At 42.0% G+C, this 23,155-nt stretch overlaps 1 protein-coding gene across 5 annotated transcripts in view; it reads left to right on the top strand.

Annotated features, from left to right (window-relative positions):
* The first annotated feature begins 12,855 nt into the window (after positions 1-12,855).
* Positions 12,856-23,155, top strand: part of PDE5A (phosphodiesterase 5A) — a 134,220-nt gene continuing 123,920 nt past the window's right edge. For 2 of the 5 annotated variants that reach the window (XM_072810132.1, XM_072810133.1), the window contains exon 1: positions 12,856-13,043. In XM_072810132.1, coding sequence (XP_072666233.1) covers positions 12,922-13,043 — 122 coding nt within the window. In that variant the 5' untranslated portion in view covers positions 12,856-12,921. Of the gene's footprint in view, positions 13,044-13,485; positions 13,621-14,141; positions 14,304-23,155 lie in introns of those variants that run through there. The other 3 variants (XM_072810129.1, XM_072810131.1, XM_072810130.1) reach the window with 3 other exon arrangements.

Below are 23,155 nucleotides of genomic sequence, written 5' to 3'. Positions count from 1 at the left end.
TCAGTTGGTTAAGCATCTCAGGGTTCCTTGGGGCTCCTGCTCAGCAGGGAGCCTTCTTCTCCCTCTGCCCCTCTCCCTACTCATGCTTTCTCTCTTTCAAATTAATAACATCTTTAAAAATAAATGAAGAGTGCCTGGAATATAGAAAATGTAATATATAAATGTTTGTTAAATAAAATAATGGAATGTGCTAGAGAATGACCCTTTCCCTCACAAAGCAAAAGGATGAGTGAGATTTATCGAATCCAGAAAACCTTAAGGATGGCCTAAAAAACTTGGTCTCTTCTAAAGTATTTCATTAAGAGTGACATACTAATTACTTGAGAGAAGTACTTGCTGTAAGTATATAAACATACCGTTTTGCTAGGCAAATTTTTCTGTGGCTATCTGAAGCATAACTCTGAACCTCCTTCCATAGACTGTAGCTTTCCCCTGCTCTTCAGTATGTCTTGAGACATGTATAATAGGTCTGGCATATGAGCTGAGGGCCCAGTGGGAAACTGATGACACCCTTAAACTGGGTAGTTCAGGAGAGTGTCATTAAGGGACTATTTTTAAGAGGTGGGCAAGATTTAAGAAAGCCAATAACAAAGGCTGGTGCAACAAGTGATCTCAGGGAGTCATTGCCTCCCTTCGGCTAGAAGGCATGAGTAGCGAACGATATGGGGAGGACTGCCTTGAAGAGACTCTGGCAGAGGAACAGGGCCAACCAGCGATGATACAGCTGGGAGGTTACCAGGTGTCTGGTTATTTCCCGCTGTATAACAACGTATCCAAAACTTACTAGTCTAAAACAATAATTATGTATTATGCTCACAATTTTGTGGGTCAGGAATCCTGGCAAGGCATAGCAAAGATAGATTTTTTTTTTTTTTTTTTTTTGCCTCACAATGCCTGGAGCCTCGGCCTTGGCCGGGGTGGTTTGAACAGCTGGAAATGTCTGGAACAGCTCAGTGGGGACCTCGGTTCTATTATTGGCTGGGTTTCTTGATTCTTCACACACTGTATCTGCTGGGGTTGCAATGTCCTCCAAGTTGGTGTCTTTACTCACGTGTCTGCCTGGAAAAGCTGGGCAGTAGCTGGCATCGCTCTCTTTCCATGGGGTCCCTCCCTACAGCCCACTCCAGCAAGGCAATCTCAGGGTAATCAGACTTCTAACACTATATCTTTTTTTTTTTTTTTTTTAAACACTATATCTCAGAGTTCCTAGACTGAATACTCCAAGAGACCTGGGCATATGGGAGCTGTAAGACTTCTTATAATGACCTAGCCTCAAAGTCCCCAAATGTCACATCTCTGCATTCAGTTGTTTAAGCATTCAGTTGTGAAAGGGGGAAGGGAATCAGACTCTACCTTTCAGTTGGAGAAGTAGCAAAAATTTTGCCACCATGTATAGTCCATTGTATCAGGTTAATAAAAATTCTGAACTCAATCTCCTCCTGCCCCATCATTTCCTATTGGTGCTCCCCCCTTAAACAAGGCAACCACTAACCAGAGGGCAAAGGAGCTTGTTAATATAGTCTTTATAGGTCAGCTTCCCAGGAACAGAGTAGGACCTGGAGGGACAAACACTCTCCTAATCCTCATTGCTTATTTTAGGGCTTTCAACTTGTGTGCCAGAGTTATGCAGGGGTATGTTCTTGAGAACATAGGAATGACCATGAGGACACAGAGAATGGGGTAAGCTTTCCATTACCTACATTTGTACCTTCCACTATGGTAACTTCTACAATTGCAGTTTTAATCAGTGTTCACATAGCATTTCACTAGACTAGAATTTCATTCACAGAATATACTCTCCATTCCTGGTACATCAATTTTTCAAAACCTAAAGGGAAAATGGCCTTACCTCTGGTTGAAATTTACTCATTGAAATATTCTTGCAAGTGATTCTTACACTAGGGAAGCTGGCAACATATCAGCCTGTATGTGCTATGATGCAGAGGCTTAGGGTGCAGTGCACTTATATCCCAAGAGTCTAGTAACATTAGACTTGGGCCCGACCTCATCCATCATGAGGTTTGCTTTTTAAAAAAAGTTTTGGGAGGTTATAAGGTAGGGAATGGTAGAGTCTCAGGGGAGCCCTTAAAAATCATATCCTACATCCTCTTTACTTTTTAGTTTATCTTGGACATCAAATAGTTAATAAGGCCTTCAGCAAAGACTTGTAAAGTAGCATTTGCCTTATATACCTCCCGGAATCTTCTGCTAACTGTTGAGTGTCTGTCCAATGATTTTCAAACATTTTGTAGTCTCATTTTAAACTAAGTCTCATCATAGTTTTAGGGATTTTCCAAATTGGAAAAAGTTTGTTTCACCTGAACTAGCCACATACTTCTGATGACAGGTGATATAGGGCACATTCATATCATGACAGGATTTCTGACTCTTCTTGTCCTGAGACAGGTAATTCTGAAGAGTGGTTTTAACTCATTTCTATAACGAGGCAGCTAACCAAAACCTAACAATACATAGAATTGACTGTGAATCAAATAAAGATATCCCCCTTAAACCAAACTAGGTGTTTCCTTAACTCAACTTCCCCTTAGTTGGACCCCAAGATACCTGCAGCCACTCCTCAGTGATTTTACTGAAGTCCACTGAAGAAATATTCGGGTGGAAAGTGTCAGGTGTCTTAGTCATTAGTTGATACATATGACCATGGGGACACATTGCTAGGAACCCACTAAGAGACTCAGAGGGGCCCCAGAAGTGAAGGATGTTAAAGCTTCTATAGCTTTGGGGCAAATCCACCTCTGCCCTTTTTGCAGATGATTTTTCTGTGGGGTGGGGGCTATTGCTATCTGTCTCTGTGCTCATGGGGCCCCCCTTATTCACCTGACAGACTTGTGCCCCCATCCCCCAGCAAGCCCCAATGTTAAATCACAGGGAATAAAGACACACACTTTAGCTCCTCTTCCAGAAGTTTCAAGCTCCTTCTTCAAATTAACCTAACTTCATCCAAAAGACCTTTGTTTGCTTACAGGGGGTCTCAGGGAATGGCAGTCTTTTGTTCCACTTCAACCAGGAAACATTTTCCTATCCTACACTTACAAAAATGGGGAGCAGAACTTCACCTGATTCTTAGCACAACAAAGATCTCATTCAAAGAAACTTTCTGCCTACTTTCCCAGAGGTTGGAGAGGCTTACTTAATTTTTAATTCCTTCTCCTTCAGTGTAAGTATGGTTGGCTTTAAGAGGCACCCTGTTACTCAAGTACAAAATTAACCCCTTTGATGGGACACCTGGATGGCTCAGTGATTGAGCGTCTGCCTTTGGTTCAGGGCATGATCCTCGAGTCCCACATCAGGCTCCCTGCATGGAGCCTGCTTCTCCCTCTGCCTGTGTCTCTGCCTCTCTCTCTCTCTCTCTCTCTCTCTCTCTGTGTGTCTCTTATGAATAAATAAATAAAATCTTTAAAAAATAAATTAAATTAAATCAACCCCTTTGAAATGATACAAAATATAGAGATAAGCTTTTTGAAGTGAGTACGACTTTTTTCTACTTATTTATCAATTATACGCTGTGACAGGTTAGATGATGTGGAGCACACACAACTTACTGTTCTCAATGACCTTATAATCTGGAATTCAATACTTTACTTAGCATTAAGCACCCACTATGTGCCAGATAGTATTGTGGGAGCTGGGGCCCTGTGATGGAAAACACAAACAAACTGGAGCTTATGGAGCTTACAGAGATCAAGAATAAACAAGTAAATAATAAACATAGAGTATCATGTCCAGAATTGATAAGTGTCATGAAGAAAAATGAAGCCATGTTTGCCAGTGGGATGGGTGTGTCCCATTTGCTCACGTGGTCTGAGAAGATCTCTCTGGGATGATATGTAAGTGGAGACACATTAAGTGAAAGGATGAGTTATGTAACTATTTGGAAGAAGATACAGATTTTTCTAAGCAGAGAGGGTAGGTGTGAATGCCTGAATTTGGGAATTAGAAAAACAACACCCAAAACCTTAATAACAATAAAATTTGTAAGTCACAAGAACTAAAATAAGACATCAGAATTACTATCCATTCAGGGTACCAGGGTGGCTCAGTTGGTTGAGCACCTGCCTTTGGCTTGGGTCATGATCTCAGAGTCCTGGGATCAAGCCCCACGTTGAGCTCCCTGCTCAGCGGGGAGCCTGCTTCTCCCTCTCCCCCTGCCACTTCCCCTGCTTGTGCTCTCTCACTCTCTCTCTCTGTCAAATAAATACAAGCTTTTTAAAAAATTACTATCCATTCATCTATTCAATAAATAAGTGCTGAGCCCTACTAGGGTCAAAGGAATGTATCTATGAACATAAGGTCCTAGAGGAGGCACAACTGACACGACCAGGAATAAGACACAGCGTGTGTTCTCCAGACAGTCATGTTCTGATGTGGAAATAAATTTCAAAGAAAGAGGATTATTACAATTAAGGGCAATGAGTGTGCAGATGCTAAAAAATTACATAAAAGGGATACCTAAACAAGCTGTGGGTGGTAGGTGGGAGCTTTCTGGAGCACCTGATCTCTAAATTAAATCCAGAAGAGATAGTAGGAGGAATCCAGAAACAGAGTAAGATAGCAAATTTCAACCACATGCAGAGTCCTGGAAAAGCAAGAGCACTCAACATTAAAGAACTGTGGCACTGATGCCCTTGCAAGGCACCAGGTTCAGTCAGCAAACGGCCTTATAGGTCCTACCAAGATTATTCTATATCCAGAGAACAATGGGGAACCGCTAAAGTGTTTTAGGTGGGAAGTGACTCCATCAGGCTTACCCTTTAGAGAGATCACTCTGCCTGCCACATGAAGAATTCATGGGTTCATAGACTAAAGACAAGGGTGGAGGAAAGGAGATGGATTTAAGAGTCATGATGTCAGGTCAATCTTCAAGACTCCATGACTGGCTGAAAAGAGAGAATTACAAAATGAATTAGTAACACCAGAGAGGGAGAGCTGATTTCAGAGGATAGATTTGCAGTGAGTTTTGGGTAATGTACTAGCTTTTTAGAGAAAGAAGTTTGATGGGAAGGTGAAGCTAGAAGTTCCTCATATAATTATTCTCTCAGTAAGAATTATTGGTAAGAACTCAAAGTGCCTGGTTTAACAATTAAGAGACCAGAGTGCCTAGGTGGCTTAGTCAGTTAAGCAATCTGACTCTTGATTTCAGTTCAGGGCATGATCTCAGGGTAATGGGATCAAGCCCTGCGTAAGGCTCCCCACTCAATGCGGGGGGCGGGGGGGAGGTCTACTTGAGATTCTCTTTCTGCATCTCCCTCTGCCCTCTTCTTGGCTCTCTCTCTTTCTCTCTAAAATAAATAAATAAATAAATCTTAAAAAAAAGAATTATTGAGCTCTATGTACTGGGCACTCTAATTACTACCATATATTTGTTATATCACTTAATAGTCACAACAACTCTAGGTGGGCTGCTTTTATTCCTGTTGAAGGTAGGGAAACTGAGGCACGGAAGTAGTTAAGTAAATTGCCTATGGTCACACAGCTAGCAAATGTAAAAGATAATATAAACTTCCAATCTAGACAACAAAAATCAGCCCCATTACTTTATAATCATTTCTCATTTTACCAAAAAAAAAAAAAAAAATTTATTTCCCACCAGACCATAGGAAGAGTGACTTTTGGCTGTTTAAAATCTACAAAAAAAAAAAAAACAAATTCCCTCTCATCAAAAAATAAACCAACCAAAATTATTGTCACTAGTGAAGAGACACAAAAAGACTAATGCAGATTCTGAAAGCATTCCAAAGAGAAATTTACCAAAATGTTTTCAGCAATGGCAACACAGTTTATAAAAATATATAGCCTTCTAGGGTAACTACTGCAAAGAGAAAATTACTGGCATTGATGAATTCTAGAGTTTTAAAACATTATTGAAATGTTTTTCAGTTTCAGAGCCCTCATATAAAAGAGATTATGCAGGCCTGACTCTCTCATGCTGGAATAGTTTGTGCAATGCTTCTCATTGATGCACTCAGTGATTTCATTGGCAGAGAGGAATGAAAACAAATGAACGAGAAGGAATTGGGGCCTGTTCTATAGAGGTAGTTCCTTCTTTATATTGATTTATTGATTGTGCATCTTGGGACTGCTATTATTGAAAGACAACATTTTCTGTGAGCATAGATGGAGAATTTTATCCTGGGGCTTCTAGATTTGAATGGCTGCATGTCACTCCCTTTCAATATACTGTTTTGGGTTTTTTTGTTTTTGTTTTGTTTAGATTTTACTTATTTATTCATGAGAGACACAGAGAGGGAGGCAGAGACACAGGCAGAGAGAGAAGCCAGCTCCCTGCAAGGAGCCCAATGTGGGACTTGACCCCGGGATCATGTCCTGAGCGGAAAGCAGACCTCAACCACTGAACCACCCAGGCGTCCCCCCTTTCAATGTATTGTTAATTTCCCTGTAAGAAAAGAATGGGAAAATTGAATCACTGTGACTGTATCTGTAAAGAATGAGCTTCTAGTTCAATCTAGATTTCTACATAGCCTCTGTTTGTTAAAAAAAAAAAATGTAGCATTTTCGAGGCATGGATCAAATGTGAGTGAAAATTTTTGCACAATTTATATTATACTTAATTTTAGAATCTTGCTTGAGTTGTATTAAATTGATTTTTTGTAAATTATAAAGCATTGATTTAAAAAGAAAAAGACTTAGTTCAAAGAAGTTTACCTAAAAAGCACTCCTAAAAGATGAAAATTGCCACCATTCATGAGGTTCCTTCTTTTTCTCTGGCTTGATAATTAAATCACACTTCTCCTTACATACTTGGGAGGAGGCAGTCTCCAGAGTGGTGTCTGCAAAGACATGAGATTTTTTACTTGGGAGGAGGCAGTCTCCAGAGTGGTGTCTGCAAAGACATGAGATTTTTTAAATGAGATTGTGCACGTCAACTGAAAATGTTTTAACCTATAACTTATATTTTTTAAAAAAGACGAGTGATTCTCTAGACTACAATTTCAAGATCAATAAATTTCCATTTCTCTAGATTTTCTTTCAAAAACACCCATTTTTGTTCCTTCAACTTTTAAAAAAGTCTATTTTAAACGACCTACTTTTTAAAACTGGTTTGTAGTTAAGTGTGTCACACCTGGATGTAGTCGACTTAAAAGTGTTTCAGTCTTTGCTATTTCTTTCTAAGCTAATTATTTTATTTTTAGTCATCCGACTAGTGCAGGATATTTTCTCTAGAGAAAATAAGAAAGTGGATGAGAACAGCATAGATTTGTTCTGGGTATGAGTGTTTAGGATATATGTTTTCTGTTAACGGTTAATATTATTTGTCAATGAAAACCACATAATTGCTCCATTTAACATCTTCTCCATAAGCAAGTGGGAGGGCAGCGAAGAACCTGAAGAGCCCCTGAGGTCAATCTCTGATACAGAACTTCAAAGCATGGTCAACAGATGGTTGTCCATCCCATTTGTAAAAGTCTCTAGGGAAAACTCCACAGTTGTTTTTTCATCATAAATCCATCTGTATTGCATCCCTCTGTCAGGAAAGTGTCTAGTATCTTTCCAAAATCCTTCCTGTTTTCATGTTAAGTCTATTTCCTCCAAGTGTTACCTTCCCTGATGCAAAAACAAAACAAAACAAAACAAAACAAAAAACCAGCTTCTATGTAATATCTTTTCACAAGGATCAGCCTTTGTCAAACTGAATTCTGGGCCACTACAAGAGATTTGCGTAGAAAACCTTACATTTGATTTGGGAAAGAAAATGCTATGTACTAGTTGGAATAATTGCACTATTACATGGCTTTATTATTCATAAGTTGGCTCAGTCTTTGAAATTGAGAATTAAGATCTAATTTAAATTCATGCATTTAAGATATTAGGCTGATCCTTGCTGTGCAACAGAAAGTGTATACTCCAACACTGCCCCCAGAAAACAATTTCACACATGCCCAGTGCTGCTAAGAGTAAAAGGTGATTTTAAGTGTGATAAGACTTCCAAAGACCAAGAAAAGAAACAACCCTTCCTCAAAGATCAGTTGCACATTTACATACAATATACAAAAGTTCTGCCAAAGCAATCTAAGAAATTTTTTTTTTCAAATTTTCCCCACAAATGTCTACTGAACGCATGCTATATCACAGTCACTATGCTTTATTACACAGTGTTATTCTAGAAGGATTCCTGAGGGGGCCTCCATGGATCCTCCCCTTGGTGTTCACACCCTGTTGCGATTCCCCTCCCTTCATGTGAGGGCAGAACTGTGACTTGCTTCCAACAAACAGAATAAGGCAAAGGTGATGGGATGTGTATAACCATGTATACATGATTGCATGGTTGTGTACAAAGATTTTAGTGCCATCTCGCTAGAGTCTCTCTCCCTTGCTAGTTCTGAGGAAGCAGGCAGTCATGTTGGGATAATGAAGGCAAGGAAATGAAGGGGGCTTCTTGAGGCAGAGGGGGGCTCCCAGCCCACAGCCTGTTAGGGTCTCCAGCCAGAACTCAGCAAGAAAAAGAATCCCTCATTCTACAACCACAAGGAACTGAATTCTGCCAACAGCCTGAGTGTGCTTGGAAGCACATCCTTCTACCATTGACTCTCAGATGAGACTGCAGCCCTGGCTGACATCCAATTGCCCTGAGACCTCCCCTGAGCAGACGACACAGTTTAGTGCCTAGACTCCTTATTCACAAAAACTGGGAGTTAACAAATGTGCATTGTTTGAAGCCACTAAAATTGTGGTAATATTGTTACAAAGTAATAAATAACTAGGTCTTCAGTCTTTCTCTTTCTTGACTTTGAAATCTTGGAAGCATACAGGCCAATTATTTTTACAAAGTGCCTCAATCTGGGTGTGTTTGTATGGAAATCTCTCAATCTGATCCTCAAGATTAGATTTATTTATTTTTTTAAAGATTTATTTTTATTTATTTATGATAGACATAGAGAGATTGAGAGGCAGAGACACAGGCAGAGGGAGAAGCAGGCTCTATGCCAGGAGCCGGACGCAGGACTTGATCCCGGGACTCCAAGATCGTGCCCTGGGCCAAAGGCAGGCGCTAAACCACTGAGCCACCCAGGGATCCCCTCAAGATTAGATTTAGATTCAGGAATAACACAGGAGTGATGTTGTATCCTTCTAAGAATATCCATCCTATTAAAAGATGTATATATTTGGTTTGTCCCAATATAAGTGATATTAAATTGATCACTTGGTTAGAAAGGTATCCATAAAGTGTCTCCATTGTAAAGATACAATTTCCCAGGAAAACTAATAAAAAATCTTGTAAGGAGATACTTCAAGGCTTTGTAAATACCCCGTTCAACATCAAACTTTCACTGACTAGTTTCAGCAACCATTGATTCTCTTACTATATAATTCCTTTTGTATTTATTAGTTAGCATTCTACTATAAGAAACATGCTCTTCTTTCCTATTTACTTACTTATCTAATGATTTATTTATACCAGAGTGAAATTACAGTTTTTTATTTTAGTCAGTTGTTACAATTTATTATATTGTACATTCTATTAGACTTTAGAATTATATATTGTACATTCTATTATTATATTATAGTAATAACATATTTTGATATTTAAATTGCTCCGGATTTGTCCATTGTAATCTCTCTGCAGATATATCCTCTGTCCTTCTGATATGTTGCCATCATTTTAAGCCTTTCTAATTTTCTAGCAAAACAAGATTTTCCAGACATGTTTTATACTTTTTCTGTCCGAGACCTGGAATTTTTTTCTCCAAACACTTCTGATTCTTTTTAAGGTGGAGAATGGTATTTAGAATCCAAAATCTGGGTACTAAGTGTACTCATTGCTACTGACATGTCATGGCTTTTAGTACCACTCAGTGACAGAGCTGAAGTAGATACAGAGATATATTTAACAAAATATGCTTAAGATAAATATACTAAAAACCACAAGATATTACTGAGTAAAATTTTTAGAAACTGGATTAAGTAGATAAATATACTATGTTCATGGATAATAGGACTCATTATTATTAAGATGTGATTATGAAGATGTCTTAGCATCTTGCAAGTCTGCAAATCTATATATTGACTGGAATTGTGGTCACATCTGGGGCTCGAATGCGGACATGTCCAGTCCTGTGCTCACACAGGTTGTTAGCAGAATTCAATTTCTTGTATTTTTAAGACTGAGGGATTCGTTTTCTTGCTGACTGAAGGTCCTTATAGGCTGTCAGCTGGAGGGTACCAACAGCTCTTAGAAACTGCCTGCATTTCTTCATCATATGGGGTTTCTCTACATGACACCCCCCCATATTTAATTTGTAACCTCCAATTCCATTTTGACACTACAATGTATCCTCAAGTTTTCTCCCTTCACAGTGAGAAACCAGGATCTCACTATAAGTGCGAATATATTACTTTTCTCAAGCCTGGGATATACTGGAAGATTGCAGGGAGACAGAATATACTGTGTGGTATTTGAAAACAAAACAAAACAAAACAAAAACAAAAAGCAAGGCAGGAAAGACTTCACAACTCTTATAATTGACACCCCTTTTAACTTGAAAAGAATTTGATCATCATAGGTTTATTTTTTTCTAGTTGTAAGATCAAAATCTTCAACAGTAGAGAAAGGTAAAAGTCAAATCATGCAGAACTTTGTAAGCCATCTTAGAGAGTTTTGGTTTTATTCTAGTACAATGGGAATTGGAGGACTTTCTGTTAAGTCATTGCACATTTGTTTGTTGTAAATAGCATTAACAGCATTTTTAAAGTTATTTCCTGGTAATGTTTATTATTTACTCAGTCTTCAACTCATTCTAAAACAAGATTGGAGATGCTTAGTGCAGTCCCTAGGAGTAAGTTAAAACATTAAACAACCTAGCAAGTAGGGGTAATAAATAAAATGGAGCTGGGAAACAAGAGGTGGGGGTGAGGTCAGTGCAAAATATGCTCACCTTTAAGAACTTTAAAGTTAAGGAGATTTGTTACAAATTTTATCTGAGATTTCTGGAGACTAGAAGGTTTGAAATACCCCAATCCCCAATCCCTCATGATATACTCACTTCAAATAACAGGCCTCCACAACAAACACGCAATCTACCATGTGTACCACACAGAAATCAGACTCCAGAATGGCAGAGTCCCCCGGTGTTTGTTCTTGGAGTACCTTGTTACATAACTTCCTGATTCCTGATCATTTAACCCTTTCAGGTTAAGTGGGAATGGGCAGTTAGAGGTGCTTGTTTATTTAATCAAGGCAGCCAGTTGAAGCAAACAAGTCAAGACAAAATTTCACCCCATCTTTTGTAGGTAAGTACAGTGTTAAATTACAATTGACCCTCTGTTAGGAGAATGCATGGATCTCCACAGGGAAAAATTAAGCACTGAGGACAAAGCCTCTAGTCCATGAGCACTGTAATCACACATCGCGATGAGAACCCGTATTTTAAAATCTGTAGAATTTATCACACATTATTTCACATTTCACTGCTCTGCTTACTGCTTATTGGTTTGTGGTTACTTGCATACAACAGTAAAGTTTCAGAAAAAGTTTAGTTACAGAAAGACAATTATTTAATGCAGGAAGGATAACCCATTGCATTGGAGGATTGGAAGACATCTTTTAAAGTTCTTATATTATAAATTTAATTATGAGTTTCTATGCAGTGAGTAAGGTCTTAAATTCTTGCCAAGATTTCAAAAGGGCTTTGTGAAAGTATGTCGGCTAAATCACGATGGGTATATCACTGCTAATGGTGCCCGTCACACGTTGTGAAACATAGACTCCAGAATTAATTCTGCCCCCAAATTAGGTCATTGCAAAATGCCTCTTAAAACTGCCAATTTTTAATTTGCAGGACAATGAGATGGAGATGAGAAGAAAGCAAAAGGAAGACTCCAATTCCTTCTTGTAAAGCACAGTGGGGATCGGACAAAACAGAATAGGAAGGCCGAGCCCTCTGAAACGGATGCTTTTTTGTGTGTTAATCCCACTTAAATATAGGTGATGAATTAATTTAAACGTGGGCTAACCGGCCTGTTCTGCACTGCATCCGGGTAGTGCCTTGCTCTCAAGTTAACCTGATTGCGCAGAGGTGCCCTTGTTTCCTGACTTCATCCCCAAACCATCACGATTATTTCAGTTTACCTTCTCCTTTTCCCAGAACATCCTGTTTGCAGTCATGCAAAGGGAGTGTTTGGTGCAAAGACGCCTAATTCATAATTAGCATCGTCGTTATCATGGTATCATAGTATCACTACTACATACTAGTAGGGGAATGCCTCTGCTGGAAGTCACCCACCAGGGCCCACAAATCTGTGGCCCACACCCGGGCCGGCTGGGCTCGGAGGCAGGTGGATCCCCGCTCCTTCCAGACCCAAGCCCAGGGCGCTGGACTGTCGTGGTTCACCCAGGGTGGGGGCAAAGTGCCCGGGGTAGCAGCACTTCTTATTTTTGGTGGAAACTGCCCCTCGCTCCTGCTCTCAGGACCTGGGGGTGGGCGCACTCACCGCGACTGTCCCTCTCCTAAGTGGGGCACTGCGCGCGCCCCCCACCCCCGTCACCTCTGCGCGCCCCCCTGCAGTCGGCGCAGCGCACCCCAGCGGCGGCGTGGCCTCCGGCCGCGGTGGCCACTGAGCTTCCGGCGAGCTCGCCAGTTGTCTCCGTCGCCGCCTGGGAATCTGGGGCCCCGAGCGACTGCGAGCCCCGGGCTCCGCGGGACCCGGCGAGGACGCGCGGCCGCTGTGCCTGCCCCACCCGCCACACCTGGGAGCGGGGAGGCCCGGGAGAGGCGGGGCGCGGCCAGCGGCTGGCTCGGGGCGGAGCAGCGCCGGCGACAGCCCCCGGGCCTGGAGCGCAGCGGAGGGGGAGGGTCTCGGGGCCGAGCTCTCTTCTTCGGGGGAGGGACCCCAGCCGGCGTGCACAGCGGCGGGAGCCAGCTGCCGAGTCGCCGCCCGTGGGTCATGGAGCGGGGCAGCCCCGGCGCCGGGGCGGCGCGGCTGCCGCGGGACCAGGACTCCGTGGAAGCGTGGCTGGATGATCACCGGGACTTCACCTTCTCTTACTTTGTTAAGAAAGCCACCAGGTAAGGAGGGGGCCCCGGAGGACGCGCCCGGGCGCGGAGAGTGACCCGGGGGCGCAGCTCGCCCCCTTCCTGAACCTCCTCCCTTCCTTCACCCTTAAATGAGCCCTGTTCCCAGGCTCTTTGCTTTCGGAGGAGGGCTTTGGTCCCGCTGGGGCAGAGAGACCGCGACTCCGTGGCCGGTACAGTCGAGACGCCCAGCGCGGGGTCCATCCAACTTGCTCACAAAGTTCAGATACGACCGTGTACACGCCGGACCCCCTCCCTCGCCCCGCCCCCCGCCCCCACCCCCCGGCTGCCGTGGCGATCCCCGAGGGCAAGATTGTTCACAGACACCCGCCTCGCCTTCAGAGGCCTTCCCCGGGCCCCCCTAGCCTCCGGGGCCCCCTCAATCTTTGCGCCCCCAAACCGCGTTGGAGCCCCTCCCTGCAGCTCCTCCGGGAGCACCATTTCCAGCCCGGTCGCAGCGGCTCCGCTCCGCCCCCGGCCCCCTCGCCCGGCCCTCGCGGGGCGGGGAAGCGGGGGGTGGGGTGAGAGCGCGAGGAGCCCCACGGCAGCACCATGCCGGAGCCCTCCCGGAGTGAGTGCGGTCGCCTCTCGCCCCCCGCAGTCCCTCCCGGGCTCGCGCGCTTCCTTCCACTCTCCGGCTGCGCCCAGGGCTCCGCGGCGCGCTCGGAGGCGCGGGGGAGGGCGGCGGCGGCCGGCGGGGGGCTGGCGGGTCCGGGCCTGGCCGAGCCCGAGGCCGGCTCCTCCCGGTCGGAGCCCAGCGCCGGGGCGGCGGCGGCGGAGGGCGGGGAGGAGGCCCCCGGGGAGCGCCGCGCGCGCGTGGGAAACGCTCGCCGCTGCGCCGGGAGGGATTGGGGCTGGGGCGGCGGCGGGCGGCGGCGGGCGGAGGCGGGGCGCGGCGTCCCCGCAGCCCGAGGAGCGGCCGGGCGGGCTCCGGGGCGCACCGGCTGCAGGCGGCGGCCGTCGGGGGCGACGCGCGCCGGGCGGGGCTGCTGGGGCGGCCCCGGGATCCCCCCGCCGCCGCGCGGGCTCGGCTGTGCCGGGCGCTCCCCGCCAGGGGGCGGCGCAGGGCGGGGCTGCGGCGGGCGGTGGGGTCAGTGAGCCGGCGGGCAAGCGGGCTTCAGGGGCCGCCTCACCTGGGCTGGTCGGCGCCCCCGGCGCCCCCGGCGCGCCCGGAGCCCAGGGCCTGCGGAGGCCGCGGGGGCTGCGCCCCCAACGTTCTGTGCTCGCTATGTTGCCCTTTGGACACCAAAGAAGGTAGTTCCCCGAGCATCCCCCCGCTTCCCACTTCCCTTGGGGGCGCGGGGCTGGGTGCGGGGTGGGGGCGTCGGGGTCACGGCGGGGGTGGGGGGCTTCCCTGGAAGCGGACTGTCTGATAGGCTTCTCCGCCTTTATTGTCTTCCGGTGCAGTAGTACTTTGGGATCTTAGAAGCGGCTCGTTTGTTTTTTCACAAAAGGCTGTTTCTCCTAAGGAGTTGGTGTCGCTGTCATCGCTGTCGGGCTTTGGGGACAGAGCCGTTGACTTAGGGCAAATCTGATCTCCAGGGCTTCGTTACTCCGCCCTCCTTGCAAAGCGTCCTTCCCGCCTTGGCAGTCTTCCTTCAAAAGTCCAGAACCTGGAGCCACCAGAGGATGAACCCCCGGAGAGAGGGTGCTGTGTGCGCGCAGGACGCTGGTGTGCGCGTTCGGGCCGGGGCGCTCGGGCACCGGGACCCGGAATTCTTGCCTGCTGCGGGCCCGCGGGCCCCAGGGCTCACCTGCCACTCCGAGGCCATCTGTCCCCGGTTCCCTTTCCCCCTGGCCCACTTCCCCCTCCCTGCCTCATTGAATGGGGAGTGGGCAGGAGAACTGGGCTGATTTTTTTTTTTTTTTTCACTGTGTCAGGGTGTTCTTTGGAGGTGTTCTGTAGGCAGGTTATTAATAGTTGAAAGAAAAAAGTGACGGGTCTTACATAAATCAGCATAAATGTCCTCTTCTTTTTCCCCCCTCTCTCCCTTTAAAGATAGGCACTTAGGATAGCTTGGTGGTCGGTGTTAAATAGTCGTACACAAGAATGCTTCTCTCAGAGCCTGCCAAAACTTTGCTAGTAACTTTTCATTGGAAAACAAATGGAAAGAGTTAAATTTACTTTGTTTTCCGCATTACTTTTTCTCCCAAGTAGCATAGAATTAAAATTCTAATTTCTCAGAGTTACGCTGCTCAGTGTAAAATTTAGGTCATCTGAAACTATATAAAGACTTTTTTTTTAGCGATGGTTATTATAGTTGTTGACAACAGACTGACTACCTTCTTTGAAACGTATGTGTGTATTATATATCCATCTGTAAGATTTCATGGTGAGTAAAAGTCAGAAAATGAAAGTGTAAAATATTTAAAGAGGAGTACAAGCCATTCATTTTAAGAGTTATAAAGCGCTGAAAGCTGTCAGTTTAAAGATTATAATCTGAGAGCTTGTGTGTAGTCAGGGGTTCTGGTTCGGGCTTATATTTGGTGGCATTAACTGGAGATTTAAGAGAGATTAGACAGTAGTTGATTCTAAAAATTCCAAATTTCTAAACCCAGTGTGATTCATATGGTTGTGGTAAAAACTTATTGCAGACATTTTGACTTTAGAGCTAGGATTTTTTTTTTTTTTTTTTTAAACTAGAGGCTCACATTACTTTGCTTTTTTCCCTTTTGTTACACTCTAAGTGTAAAATGAGTCTGTGATTCAGGACCCCGTGAAACAGATCGTTCTGTAGAAACATTTAACATTTTTAATTTTTTTTTTAACATTTTTAAAATTTAAAATAAATTTGGATTCACTTAGATTGGGCATCTGTGCCTGTAAACAGGCATGTTGATGGAATATTTCTACCTTATTTGATTTAATTGTTGTCATTTGACATTCATGCGTGCTTTTTTATCCTATCCCCAGACTGAATGATCTGTACTCAGAAGTAGTCCCTGAACAGGATGAAGGTTTCTGGCATTCCTAAATTCTCACTTAAATACCTGTGAAAATTGGTTGATATATTACATTGTTTGTTATAACTTATCTTCAAACACAGAGCTAAGCAGCTGGTTAAAGGCTACAAGCTTGGGGCATAGATGCTTTTTAGGAATCGCAGCCTCTTTATGTGAATTTGAGTGTCAATTGAAGAATTCATAACATAATCTATAGGCAGAAAAATTATTTTGAGACTTGTAAACTACAACGTATGGAAAATCCCACCCTCCCTGTTCTACCCGCCTGAAATATTAAGTTAATTAAGGGCTCTAATCTTCATGCATTTGCAAATGAAGGCTTCCGGTGCCAGTGCCACTTTAACAGCTGTTCTTGACATATTAAAATAATGTTACTTTTCATTATTTACTAATCTTTTCTGCCACAGAGGGTGATGTTTTAGATCATTTGGTATTGTAGGAGTATCGTGATTGACTTTTTATTGCTTTGTTTTGTACTAGGCAAAAGCTTGAGAATATTTGGCATTTAATGGAAATAGGAGTTACTAAGTGAGGACAAGTTTTTATGACCGCTTGGATCAAAGTCCAGAAACAGAAGTTTTACACTTCCATGTAGCTTTCAGCGATAGACTTTTTATTTGACACTGCAAAACTGTGCTGAATTAGTTGGCATTCCCGGTCCTGTGTTTGGGATTTTTTTCGCTTCTTTTCTTTTTTTCTCTCTTTGTTTCTCTCATATTTTTTCTCATCTCTAAAAGCTGTAATATTCTTATTTGCAAGACAGTTCTATTAAAATCAGATGATAGATATCAAATAAATATTGCCATCCACTTTTAAAAAATACTGTTTCTGTGATTATATAGGAATATAATTCCAATTTTCAGATAAATGATTTGTTAGGCATATTTTATTAAGTTGTCACTAGTGTTGAAGATAATAAAACTCGGTGGTTATTGACTCAGTCTGACTTCAGTCTTATTTATAATAATTTTATGGTGGTAATTCTGATGCGGTAATGACCTTTTCTTTTTGTAAGGTCCTTTTGTAACAGCGTTCATATAGCCAGCTTTAAGCTGTTCTTTAGTACTCACCTCAAGATGTGCAGTTTTTAGCTATTTGAATATGTTGTGCAACAAAATTTTCTTTTTAGTAATTCCACCTAAATATTTAAAATATCCGAAACTGGTTTTTAAGTTTTAAAGGTAGAGTTTGTACCTTCATCCTTATCTGAATACAGAGAACGTTTCCTAAGGTTTGAAACACAAATTAACTTAGGACTTTGCTTGAACTTCCTAGTGCATTTTAATAATGCTCAAGAAAGATTTCTTCTGTAGTTGAAAAGGCTACACAGAACTGTTTGGTGTTTATTAGTTTATCCCCCAAACATTTTTCAACCTAATAATTTATGAAACCTGTAACTGTTATGTCGAATTACATGTGTTCTTTGTTCTCAGAGCTGATTGTAGGATGACAGCCTCTTCCTAGCGGGAAAGTCTTTCATAAGGACCACAGGGCAATTAAATAAATCACTGAGTTGATTGATCGTGGAGGGTTCAAAACGACTAATTTTGAATTTAGGATGCAGTCTAGTTACTGACTTTGCAGGACTTCCTATGAAATTAGTTTAGCTGGACAGATGCGGATTCAGTTGACCAGTGTTTACAGCTGATTGATGTGGTCGTGGTGATATCTGTTTTATCAGGTTCTGAGTAAAAAGCGCCTGTGAGCTACATACCTAGGAATAAAAATTGAAGGAAGGCTTTCCAATATAGGAGTCATTCATTTGATATTTAGCTCTGTAATCTTATTTGCCGACTTGGTATTCCCACTTAATTTGAATTATTTATTTATTTTTTTACTATGTAAGTGCTTTATTCATTTTCTCTAACTGGTAGAAATTTACGCTTACTGCCAAGCAAATGTTTAAAGCAGGTAAAGCAAACTGAGTATTGAGTTCTTAGGAGTCATTTTGATAAGTATTCTAAAAACCTTTTAAGAAGCTCTTAAGGATATCTATTTATTTCTCTGGTTTGTAGTTTGTACTGAACATGCTTTTTAAAGTGTTATGTGCCATTGGTAGCTTCTGTTTTCCTCAAGACTTTTCCTCTGATTCTGAATTGTAAAGTCAACCTTTTGCAAATTACCTTTTCTGAATAATTTTATTAAATCTAAACTTGGGAGAGAAAAGATCCTCTTCTAGTATCATATCTCTAGTGATAACTATAAAAATTAGCCACCATTATTTCTACTCTCTGTACGTATACTGAGGTATAAGAAAAGATCCTGATCTTTTAATCTGATGAAATAGTTAAAACACACACACACACACACAGAATTTTTGCACTTTAGAGTTAGAGAGGATCATGTAATCCGGTGTTTCTCAGACTTAAGTAGTGTTCCCCTGCTAAAGACAGTCTTATTCATCTCTAGTATATTAGTTAGAAAGTGTTTGGTCATAAGTAACATAAACCCTACTTGGATGCATATAAAATTGACTTACATAATTAAGTGCCTGGAGATTGGTTTGGTTATGAAATTGAGTTGATCAAATATTGTCAAGATTCTGTTTGTCTGTATGTCTGTTTAATCTGTTTGTCCTTCCTTCAGTCCATCCATTCATCTCTTCTTCCTTCTTTCTTTCCTTCATCCATCTACCCTTCCATTTTTTGGCCTTATGCTGTGTTGGCTTTATTCTGTATGTTTTCTTTATAGGCTAGAAGCTTTTTCGGTGCAGCTTTCTGTGGGTCTTAAAATTCTGATACTAGAGAAAAACCTTGTTATTTGTGTCAGTCCTCTCAAAATTACTCTGGCCCTGCTTGGGTCATGTGCCAGCTCTGGACCAATCACTGTGTCCAGAAGAATAGGTTTATCCAAGGGGTGGGTAAGCCACAATGTGAAATGCCTTTGGGGGAGAGGGAATTTCCTAAAAGAAAGCGATGTAGACACACCAAGAAGTTCCAGATACCTACCATCTAGTGCCGGGCTTCCTTTTATTTAATATTAGTTAAATGTGGAATTCTTAAGAGCTGGTATAATGCTGCCATAATTACAGCATTTTTCCAATTGTAATACCAAAATAAATTTATGAGTTAATTATGAACTAAAATGGTACAACTCCAGCCAGATACAAGTTGACAGTATTTATTAAATCACCTTTTTAGAGTGAATATGGCCCTGACTGCCCAGTAAAGGGTCTGGTGAGGTCAGCTCACCTTTGCTACAGTTGCCTTAATGATGATTGACTTCTTCCCCTGGGTCTGCTCAGTCAGGAAGCTTTTATTCCAATAGCACGGCATACCAACTTTTGGGTTTTCCTTGGTTTGAAAGCATATTTGCATATCAAATTGGTCTCTTTTTAAATTTTCTCTTTGTCCTGGAACCACTAAGCTGCAGTGTGGTTGTGAACACAAATATAAACCTGACTGCCAAAATTGCAGGACAGTGCTTGATTCCAAGGTGGTCATCCCAGTATTTTAAAGTATACTTCTTTCTCCTCCTCCTCCTCCTCCTCCTCCTCCTCCTCCTCCTCTTCCTCTTCCTCCTCCCTCTCCTCCTCCTCCTCCTCCTCCTTCTTCTTCTTCTTCTTCTTCTTCTTCTTTTCTTTTAATTATCATCAGTGTGAAAACACAAAATTTAAGACATTTTCATAGAAAAATTACAGATCTCCAAAACACACTTGTTTGGGGTCCCTCCAATTGGAAAGTGCCAGTCCAGCGCAGTCTTTCCCATATCTCAGCTGGAAAACAAATCAGTTTACATATTTACAGCATAGACTTCAGTGACTATGTTTTCTTTCAGAGATAAGTAGGTTTTCCTTTAAGGAATATTTTTCACACGTGATTGTGAGTGCATGGAAATTTACAGAACACGTCTCTTTCAACTCTCAGTCAAATGTGAATGTAAAACCATATGAAGCAGTTCTGCATTTTATTTGTATTGGGACCCAGTTAGCTTCTCAGATGTTTTCATAGCTGGAGAAAACTTGGAAATACTAAATAACTTTAGGCAGAGCGTTCATGTCCTTTCCATGCCAGATCCAAGAGAACTAATCACTAACATCGGAGTAGAGGTTATTTGAGGATATCACTTGGAGGTGCTCCAAATCTCCCCAGCTTCATTTAATAGCCTATTATAGTGTAGTCATCTTTTCTTTATCTAAACCAGTACTCCTCAAAGGGGATGCTGTGGGGGTACCTGGGTGGTCCAGTTGGTTAAGTGTCCAGCTCTTAATTTTGGCTCTGGTCATGACCTCAGGGTTGTGAGATCAAGCCCCACCTTGGACTCCATCCTGGGCATGGACCCTGCTTAAGATTCTCTGTCTCCCTTTATTCCCTCCCCAGCTTCTCTCTCTCTCTCCCTCTCAAAAAGAAAAGGTGACGGATGCTATTGGCATTCGATGTTGGCTTTTTTATGTTGTTGTGAGAGACTGTACAACACATTGCAGGATATTTAACATCCCAAGGCCCCAGACACTAATTGCCAGAGCACCCCCATCATACTGACCCACGTTTCCAAATGCCCCCAAGGGCATACATTAGGTACATCTTGGTTAGAAGCCACTGTTCTGAAATCTTTCATATTGATTTCTACTGATTAATACTGCGTAAGGGCCCCAGATAGGACAAATCTTAGCTTCAAACCCCGGAGCTATCTCTTTCAAAGAGTATGACCTTAGGTGCTTCATTTGCCTTCTCTGTAAAATGGGGATAGCATTTACTTTGTAGGGTTCTTAAGAAATTTAAAGGAAATAACACATTTTCTTCTCTCTCTTAGAGTGAATTTCAGTAGTTTACTCTTATCTTGAGAATCATCAGCACCTTAAATATAATCACAGACTGATAGTTATTCCTTTATTCTGGTAAGTGGGAATTAGAACAAATGAATGGTGATTTTAGATTTTAAGAGTCCTTATTTTTTACATGAATATTAATTAATGATTTGAACAGAACCATTTGTGGATTCTGTGAGGTACTGGAAAAGGAAGTGGAATGAGAGCCCAGACCTCCCAGTGTTGTCCCCAACTTTGGGATTGGCCCAAATTAATAACCCTCAGCTTTAAAGTGAGAGGGGGTAGAGAATCAAAGCAGAGACATTCATTAGTGAGCTTAAAAATCTCAGCTCTAAGCATTCTTCTTTTTTTAAGTTTATTTGAGAGAGAGAGAGAGAGAGTGCATGCAAACAAAAACATACAAGCAGGGGGAACTGCAGAAGGAGGAGGGAGAAGCTGACTCTCCCCTGAGCAGGGAGCCCGATGCCCATGGTTCCTTGCTCTATCTCAGGACCCTGAGTCATGACTTGAGCCAGAGGCAGATGCTTAACCGACTGAGCCAACCAGGTGCCCCAGCTCTAAGCATTCTTGATTCTCACAAGGAGAGCAGAGTATCAGATTCTCAGATTCAATAGTTTCCTTCTTTAACTACTTTCCAAATATATGAGTAGTGGATGCAGGTCAAATCATTCAAACAGGTCAAATCATTCAAACAGTATAGAATCATTCAAACTATAAAATTAGGATCTAAGAGCAGGAAAAATATCTAATGTTATATTTATTTTATGTGAATTATTTTTGTGTTTTTCCTGCAGATCATCTTAGCAGATTTCCGTGTAAGTTTTTAACCATCCTTTCCAGACAGGAAATTAGTATACTTTTTGTAATTTGGTTTTAAAGTGATTAATTCACATGACTTATGGAAAAAAGCACTGGAGAGAAAGAACAAGGAATGATGCTTTAATAGTAATCTTAAAATTTGGGAATATGTTGTGTTTTGTGGATTACTCAGGGCCTGCAACTTTTTACTCTACTTGTCTGAAGCATCCTGCGAATATCCCCAAATATTACTGCTCAAAAACCTGGTGCATAGCCCTCCTGGAGGCCCAAGCTTCAGCATACTTAGAGAATTTCCTCAGTTGAGCCCCTGGGGTAAGAGCTAAAACAGACCAACTTTAGTTTCCAAATCTGTATCAGAGTGTTAAAGTATTATGTTGTCTAGTACTAAAAACCATTCTGCAATTTAGAATTATGATTATTGTGAAATATTGCAATGGTTTTCATTATAGATAGTTATGTATTTTCTCACATTTGTTGTGAGTTTTATCTTTGATATTTTGAAAAATAAGGCCCCCCCAAATCTATAACTTATTTTTGCAAAAAAATTAATTTTTAGGTAGTAATGGAAAAACAAGATATGTTCTTACATTTATTTTTCTCAACTAAATATTCAGCTCTTTATTTTTATATATTATTCAGAAAATTACATCATATATAGTGTAGTTATTAGTCTAGGGAGTCTTAATGATTTTTCAGTTCTAATTTGAGAGAATACAAGCATTGAAAAGACCATTTTTTTCCTCTAAGTGTTTCTGTAGAGATATTAGTGCTTTTAAACCAGGAGCTTAAGCAGCAGCAGTGGCCAACATCTAGTTGTTCTGTACAAGCCTCTTGAATAATTTTTATTTTTACAAGAAATCACTTTTGAAGGTATACTCCATTTAATAATGTTTGATTAACTGAAAAATAATAGCTATCATGTATTAAAGACTGTATTAGGCATAGACTTTGTTCAGTCTCTATGCTGTCATTTTATATGCATTATTTTCTTTAATTTTTAAAAATGATTTATTTATTTATTTTAGAGATTGAGAGAGAGAGTCCAGGAGCATGGGGAGGGAGCAGAGGGAGAGGGAAAGAAAATTCTCCAGCAGACTCCCCCCTGAGCTTGGAGCCTGACTGGAGGCTCCATCCCTGAGCTGAAATCAAGAGTCAGCTGCTTAACAGACAGAGCCACCTGGGTGCCTCTCCTTTTATTTTCTTAAGAATCCTAGGAGGGTTTATGTCATTATCTCCATTCATTATATGGAGATTCCAGTCTTGGAATCTAATGTCCCTAAGGTTCCACTCTTGGAAAGAAGTAGCTCTGGGGTTGAAGCTTAAGTCTGCCCCACCTAGGGTCCTTATCCACCAAGATCTACCTAATTTAGTGTCAGTGTTAAAGGAAGCAAAGCAAAAGCTCATAGATTTAATATCATGTGGACTCTTAACTCAGGAAGAGAGGCAGGTTTCTCCTAGGGCCATTTATGTGCATGCACGTTAATAAATGATGTGCCTAGAGACTTTGCCCAAGTGGGTTTAATTTCCGTATATAATTTTAGAGTATAAAAGGTGG

Source organism: Canis lupus, chromosome 33 (genome assembly GCF_048164855.1).
Source record: "Canis lupus baileyi chromosome 33, mCanLup2.hap1, whole genome shotgun sequence".
In the NCBI taxonomy this organism is placed as follows: Eukaryota; Metazoa; Chordata; class Mammalia; order Carnivora; family Canidae; genus Canis; species Canis lupus.
This window is presented reverse-complemented; position numbering and strand designations above follow the sequence as displayed.